The 7,408-nt window shown below is 35.7% G+C and overlaps 1 protein-coding gene across 1 annotated transcript; it reads right to left on the bottom strand.

Annotated features, from left to right (window-relative positions):
* Window positions 1-292: 292 nt before the first annotated feature.
* On the bottom strand, window positions 293-2,815 carry LOC112505009. Its single transcript, XM_025108955.1, has 6 exons — window positions 2,681-2,815; window positions 2,389-2,528; window positions 1,951-2,110; window positions 1,760-1,846; window positions 1,262-1,697; window positions 293-402 (listed from the first exon to the last, which is right to left on the bottom strand). The coding sequence occupies exons 1-6, from the start codon at window positions 2,813-2,815 to the stop codon at window positions 293-295; spliced, it is 1,068 nt and encodes a 355-aa protein (XP_024964723.1).
* Window positions 2,816-7,408: the final 4,593 nt, after the last annotated feature.

The following is a 7,408-nucleotide window of genomic DNA, read 5'->3' as shown; positions in this document are numbered from 1 at the left end:
TTCATTTTGGTTTGATTAAATTGATGTGTGTTCTTACACGTACCTTATACCTTGTTAAGCTAGGTAATTCGTAATCAATTCTGCTTGACAATCAACCTTCGTTGTCTATTTATATTTATCGTGCTTCCACTCTATCAGTTATGGTGAAACTATTTCATATTGTTCAGGTTTCAAAACTTCAAGGAAACAAGATCATCCAAAAAAAATTAAATTATAAAACAATTTCATCACTACACACTTGAACCTATTGCTAGAGGAAACATTTCTAATGTCATGTTTTCAGTACATGAATCTATTTCAATCTTATGAGAACATACATCTGTTCATTGTTATGAAATGGTTTCACTGTTTGCTTTGTATAAACATGTTTAACAGCATTAACATATGAACCATTATATGAACCTGTTTCACAGCATTAACATATGAACCATTATATGAACCAACACTTACTATCATGCATCTTGAACTGCATGAAATTGTTGCATACAGTAAACACATGAACCCATTGCTAGAGGAAACATCTGTAATGTCATGCATCTTAAACCTCATTAACCTATTTTATAATTGAGCACCATGAGGTTCTAAACTCTCAGTTACCGTCATGCATCTTAAAAACTTACAGATTAGGTAATTTGTACTATGTATTTGTGGTAATCATAAAGTTGGATGCAACAGTTCTTGACTAACAGTATCATCTAAACGCTCAGTTACAACCGACATTAATTTTCATTACTGAAACAAGCTTCACTTGTCTGCCTTAATCCATGGTACTCATGAATGAAACGCAGTATGAAAATCACATGGCATTATGAACCTATTGCTAAAGGAAACATCTGTAATGTCATGTTTTCAGTTCATGAATTTGTTTCAATCTTATGAGAACATACATTTATTCATGTTTTCGTTGTTTATGTTTGTTTATCGTGCTTCCATGAATCAATTATGGTGAAACTATTTCATATTGTTCATGTTTCAAAACTTCAAGGAAACAAGGAAACAAGGAAACAAGGAAACAAAAAAATTAAATTATGAAGCAATGTCATCCATAAAAGTTTTGAAACCTGAACAAGTTTCATTAAATTACTATATCTACCATACCATACAATTTCATAACCATTAAGGAAACAAGATCATCCAAAAAAATTAAAGTTTTGAAACAATTTCATCAATAAAAGTTGATAAGATAAACAATGAAATGAAATACGAACGTTCACTAACAAAAAACCAAAATAATTCGAATAACTAAAACGTTATTTCGTACCGTCGCTTTTTGACGGACAATTGCGAGAATCATGCCAACCCATTTTCTCACAAGTTCTGCACAATCTTTTGGGTTTCTTTGCATTAACGGATGCCCTCTCTGACATACCAACAAGACGTTTCGTGGTTTCACAACCTTTATTACATATCCCGGTTAGGGGTAAGAAATCAACTGATTCAGGTTCGGAAACACACAAGAGCTCCTGAATATCATTTCTCTTCTGTTCAGTACCTGTCAATATAGGAACATCGATTAAAATTTCATCACTCCACTGTTCCAATTGGTCCACAAACTTTGCCAACGAATTCTTATCATTGCGTACACGCCCAATAATAAGATCAAACATTGATACAGCCTGGTTGATCATAACTTGATTCTCAACATCCATTTCACCATACCTGGCACGAGCCGGCAACAACTCAACGGAACTAACTCTCTTCTCCAGCGAGGCAAAATATATTTCTCAGGAATAGATTGCACCTCAGAATTTAACATTACCTTAAACGCGTGGCGATATAATATACCATTGCGAACAAAATGGTTGCAACTACAATCAAAAGACTCTTCCTTAATATCATGAACTACCTAGCGTATCATGAAAATAACGGAAAAAAAGTTAGTAACAAATATTATGAACTCCGATTCTAATCAATTAATGTTAAAATAAAATTGAAAAAAATGATCATGACCTTGTACGCAGCTTTCACCTCAGAATTCCTGTTCTTATGCGTAATATTGTAAATCTTCTTATCACCGACCTCTAGGATGTCGACAACCCCACAGAACCATACTGCCTTGTTCATTTCTTTTTGTGCATCAAAAAAATCATTTTCGTGTACACATTCGCCGCTTGCATTTCAATTTTAGACGGTGATAACAATCTAGATATCGTAGTTCTAGTAGCAACCTCTAGGGAACAGTGTTCTTTCCTTTGACTTTCAATTGCATCATTGAAAGTGTAAAGAAAATAAAAAAGATCATTCCAATACTTCGTATAAACATTAAAAAAATGCGTTAATACTCTCAGACCTGGAAGTGGTTTTCATCAGACTAGACATAGGATGGTCCTTGAAATATTGAAATAGGCCGGAGTCTAAGATTCTCTTATTGTATACATTTCTTCAAACCATGAGTGACCCCGTAAGCCATACTCATCCATCATGGCATTCCATTTTTCTTCAAAAATTTTCGGACCTATGTGGACATTCCATACGAGCTTGTTGAATTCTCTTTTGAACGAGATGCTATGGGCTAAATAGTCACTAATCTACATGGTGAAACAAGCATACAATCAAACAATAAAGAAACCCTTGTATACATATACTATAATTGGGAAAAAAAATCCAGATGAAACGTATCTTAAACAAACATGTGTGTGCATATATTAGAATTTAGGTAAAAAGATCAAATAGAGCATACCTTGTCCTTTACTTCTTTTGTTATGTGCCACATACACAATCGATGGGTAGCATCTAGAAAAGCTATCGGAATTGCTTGTTTCGTTGATGCACATTGATCGGTTATTACAAACTGTGGATGCCAATGTGCTTTCATATACGCCTTTAATACCTATGTGAAATTAACGACAGATTCACTCCTAATCAAGGAAGCACCAACCACAACTGATTTTTTGTGATTATACATTGCGATAAATGGAACAAAAATCATTGCATGTCTATTATGAAGAAAAAGAAACATATTAATCTTTGAATGGAAATCTGTAAAACACTTGACAACAAATAGTTAAAAAATGTTTACTTGTTTGTCTGAAAAGTAGTGTCAAAATATATGGTGTCTCCAAAATGTTTGTAAGTCATTCTCGCCATTTCATCGGCCCAAAATATTGCAATCAACTCCTTCTCATCACACTTGTATTCAAAAAAAAATTCGGGCAGTGTTCATGCCTTTTGCTCATTTTGTTTATTAACATATGTGCATCTTTGTTACCAACGAAGAGCACAATATCTCTTTTGAAGTTAATATGTTGGGTTGAGTAAGAGCGTTAAAGTTGTATTCAAGTTTCTCCTTAGTGTAGTTTTATATTGTAATAGAGTAGCTTTATTATTTCCTAGTATAAATAGTATTTTCCTTGTAATTGTCATTACCAAGTGATTAGCAGTATTGTAATCAAGATTAGAGCTGTAATTTTCTCTCTCTTCAAATCAATCTTTGATGATATTCTCTCTACTTTTCTATTCATCTTGATTCTTGAAGATCTTATCATGTTTGTATGATTTTTGGACTCCACAATTGGTATCAAAGCAAGCTGCAGCAGTTTCGATTATAGGATTAAACAAATTTTGCACAATTTTTCACGAATTTTTGAAGATTCATCGATCTGGGTCAATGATGTTCATCACTGTTCTTGAGTGTTCTTCGTCCAGATTGGGTTTTTGAGCCTAAATCGGTTATTTTTTTAGTATTATTTATAAAGATTTACATCGCTAGATTCGTTTTTGTATTTCGAACAATCTTGATTCACACTATTTTTTATTTTAAGCAAGTTTTAAACCAGTTTTASTCGAAAATTGAGTTTTCGTATTCTGGAAAATATTCTTCAAAACTCATATTTTTTCATATTTTGATCCAAAATTTTAGTAAAAAGTGTGAAATTTTGTGTTTTTGGTTGAATATTAGTCCGCTTAAGACTTGTGCGATTTAGGGTGTTATCCGCTTAATACTTGTGCGATTTAACATTCGTGTGAATTTCGAGTTGTTTGATATAGGTTTATCCGGACAACACTTGTGCGGATCATTGAGCGATTTATCCAATCCGTCTGGTAAACCGTTGATAACTTGTGCGGATCATTGAGYGATTTAGCCAATCCGTCTGGTAAACCGTTGATAACTTGAACGGATTATTGTGCGATTTAAACAATCCGGCTGGTAAGTCTTTAGTAACTTGAACGGATTAGTGAGCGATTTACATAATCCGACTGGTAAGTCGTTTAAGAGTTCTGCGATTTAATAAGCGATTTAAAGAATCCGCTTGGTAAGACTTAGTGCATTTGTCTAATTGAGCGATTTATAATTTTGATCGTACATTCTTTGGTGATTGAACGGATATTGACTATTTGACCGATTTAATTTTTTGACTTTTCATCGATTTGTTTTAAAAGTACTTATATGTACTTTGACTTGTTGACTTAGTTGACCTTGACTTGTTGACTTAGTTGACCTTGACTTGTTGACTTAGTTGACCTTGACTTGTTGACTTGTAGACTTGTTGACTTTTTACGTCCGATTTTCATTTTGGAATTTTGACTAAGTGTTGAAAACATCCGATTTGAGACTTTTAATTCAAATTGAGCTTTGTGCCTTATCCGTATTTTGTTTTGCTTAATCCGTCTGAATTTTGCATGTTTGGTTAAAATCTGGTTAAGTGTTTTGAGCGATATAAGTTTGCTTGTTGTCCGGACTTCTAATCCAGATAACTTGTTGAATATTCTTTGTTGTCCGGACTTTCAATCCGGATAAGCTTGACCGGATTACTAATCCGGATAAGTTTTTGTGCCTAAATTGTTCTAAGTGTTGAATGTGTGTGAAGTTTTGTTTAGATATTATCAGATATATTTTTGTAAACTGATCCTTTAATTCAAACTTTGAACTGCAGTTGATCCTATTTCATAAAAATTGATACGATGAGTTCACGAGAAGCAATGGCTATTGGTACTGATACCAAGCCACCTGTTCTATTTCGTGGTGATTACAATCAGTGGAGAGACAGATTTCTGAATTTTGTTGAAAGAATGAAAGAAGGAGATCTGATAATGAAATCTTTAATGGAAGGTCCAGCTGAATTCTTCCTAGAGATAGGTGCTGATTTAGTAGAAGTCATACCTACACAGAGAGTTCCTAAACTAAAGCATCAATATTCACCTAAAGAAAAAGAGAGAGCTCATGCTGATGTGTTGTGCAAGTCTTATATGATGCAAGCACTGACTAATGATATTYACACCAGTATTGACAGTCATAAATCATCAGGTCACAGCATGTGGATTCAAATCGAAAAGATGATGATGTGTTCGAAAGTGGGAACTCATCTGAAAATCACTAACTGTATTTCAGCCTATGAAGAATTCAAGGCTAAAGAAGGTGAAAGTCTTGATGATGTTTACAATAGACTTGCCAGACTGCTTAATGAACTGACAAAGAATGGAATTTCTAAAACTACAATAGAGATTAATGTTAAGTTTCTTAACAATATCCAGTCAGAGTGTGTTGAACCTGTAAATTCAGCTTTGATATTGATCTATTACTCTGAATGAACTCTAAGACGATTAAAGTGCAGCGGAAACAGTATTAAGAACAAAACAAAGTAATTAAACCAAGAACACACAGTTAAGAAGATGAAGAAGATGAACACAGGAGAAGAGCTTCAAAGGTTTTTCAATTCATTCAATTGAAAATAAGACGATTACAATACGGAAGCACACTGAATACAAAAGCCTTAGCCGCTATATATACTAGTTCCTAACGACCTTACTGACAAGATTTTGACGTGTGAAATCATCTAAGCCATCCAAATAAAGTCGATTAAGTCCTAGTCACGTGAGAAGCACATGCAGCTAACAACCTTTGAAAAACAGTAGAACAGGATCTTCACAGAAGACGAAACCGCAGACCCTCTGTGAGCCATCTCAGAGGCTCTACTGTAATTGACTTGCTTGTTCTTATTAACAGAGGACCATTTTCCAGAACCTCTGTGAGAGACATCAGAGGTTCTGTCACACTTTACTTGCTCGAATATTAGGCTTTTGTCGACAGTCCTCTGTTGTCTTCTGTGGAAGATACCCTTCTGTCAACACTTGCAGAATACTTTTTCATACTTTTACAAGAAGATGAATAATTGAGCTAACAATCTCCCCCTAAGTATGGAAAAGTAAATTTAGACAAATGGTTGCAAGAAATGACTAATTGAAAGAATTACAAGAGGAGATTAAACTCATCCTCTGAAAAGAATTACATAAATGAACGAATTGAAAATTTTGTTGCTCAGGCCTACACTATTACTAGAAATTAGTCCACAGCAGAGTCTGGATAGTCATCTATGGCAAATTGCAGATCTAACTTGATAGTTTTGTAGACTTTGAATATCCATTCTCTGAAGGAGACTTGAACTTTGATCGTTTCCAGAAGGTGGTTCACTTCATCTGCCTTTAAATGCCCTCTCTGCACCTCTATCACCACTAGGTTGAACACCCACTCAAGAGACTCTGTCGAATATTTGTATGTCTCTTTGGGATCGAAGAACCTTAGAATCTCATCCTTGTCCGGGAATACAAACCCAAAGATGGGATTATGGACAATGGTGTTGGGATGAAATCTAAGCACCCAACTTGGTCTGTTGTTTGGAGGGGAAATTTTTAGCTCTGGCTGGGCCAACCTCATCGCAATGTCGAAATCTTTCTGGCTGTAGAACATGACTTGAGCGTGCATTACCTCAATCAGCCTTCTGAGAGAAATCRAATATGTTGACCTCCTCTCCATGTATTTGTTCAATATCTTGTGAAGGAATATTMGGTCAAATACACARAGGTTGTGGAGGTCAGCATCTGTGAAAGTATATAGGTTGTCGTCATCCCTTTTTACCATATATTGAGCATATAGCACGGTCTTCTTGAGCATAGTCCTTGGAGAAATTATTTCGAGTGAAGTAATTACATGCTCTGAGAAGACCTGCTCTGGTGGCCTTGTGAGCTTTGAGAAGTGGAACTTTGCAATGGCAGAGGGCATACCTGTAAGCTCTGGGTCATAAGGGGGCTCTGTGTCCACAGCTGAGTAACACAGAATCTCCTCAACAGTGATTACGGGCTCTGTACGCACTTTCTGTGAAGGAATCTTAATCATAGATTCAAGGATCTCAGAAACCCTCCCCACTGTGGCAAATTCTGGCATTCTGGTTTCTTCTTCTAGTATCGACCTCTGGGTGGACCCCTGCGGTAGGATTGGCTTGACAGTTCCTACCAGAGCGTCAAACGTACCCGTGGACGTTTCCTCTGGAATCTTCGCCATTTTAGAGGAAGAGCCTTCTCCAGCTCTGGGGATAGGGGCTCTGCCCTTTCTCGCTTGTGCCTCTGCCAAAGACGCCTTTAATGCTCGAACAAGATCCGGGTCATCATACTCTTCTTCATTTATCTCCTCTGG

The sequence above is a fragment of the Cynara cardunculus genome, unplaced genomic scaffold (genome assembly GCF_001531365.2).
Source record: "Cynara cardunculus var. scolymus isolate 2C unplaced genomic scaffold, CcrdV1 Un_Scaffold_7802, whole genome shotgun sequence".
Classification (NCBI taxonomy): domain Eukaryota; kingdom Viridiplantae; phylum Streptophyta; class Magnoliopsida; order Asterales; family Asteraceae; genus Cynara; species Cynara cardunculus.
This window is presented reverse-complemented; position numbering and strand designations above follow the sequence as displayed.

Excerpts from the sequence above, each read along its gene's own strand:
- LOC112505009 (XM_025108955.1), bottom strand. The coding sequence starts at position 2,815 with ATGAAAGCACATTGGCATCCACAGTTTGTAATAACCGATCAATGTGCA. Across the intron at positions 2,529-2,680 it reads CAAAAGAAGTAAAGGACAAG|ATTAGTGACTATTTAGCCCA; the intron begins GTATGCTCTATT and ends TTCACCATGTAG. Across the intron at positions 1,847-1,950 it reads AGGTGAAAGCTGCGTACAAG|GTAGTTCATGATATTAAGGA; the intron begins GTCATGATCATT and ends ATGATACGCTAG.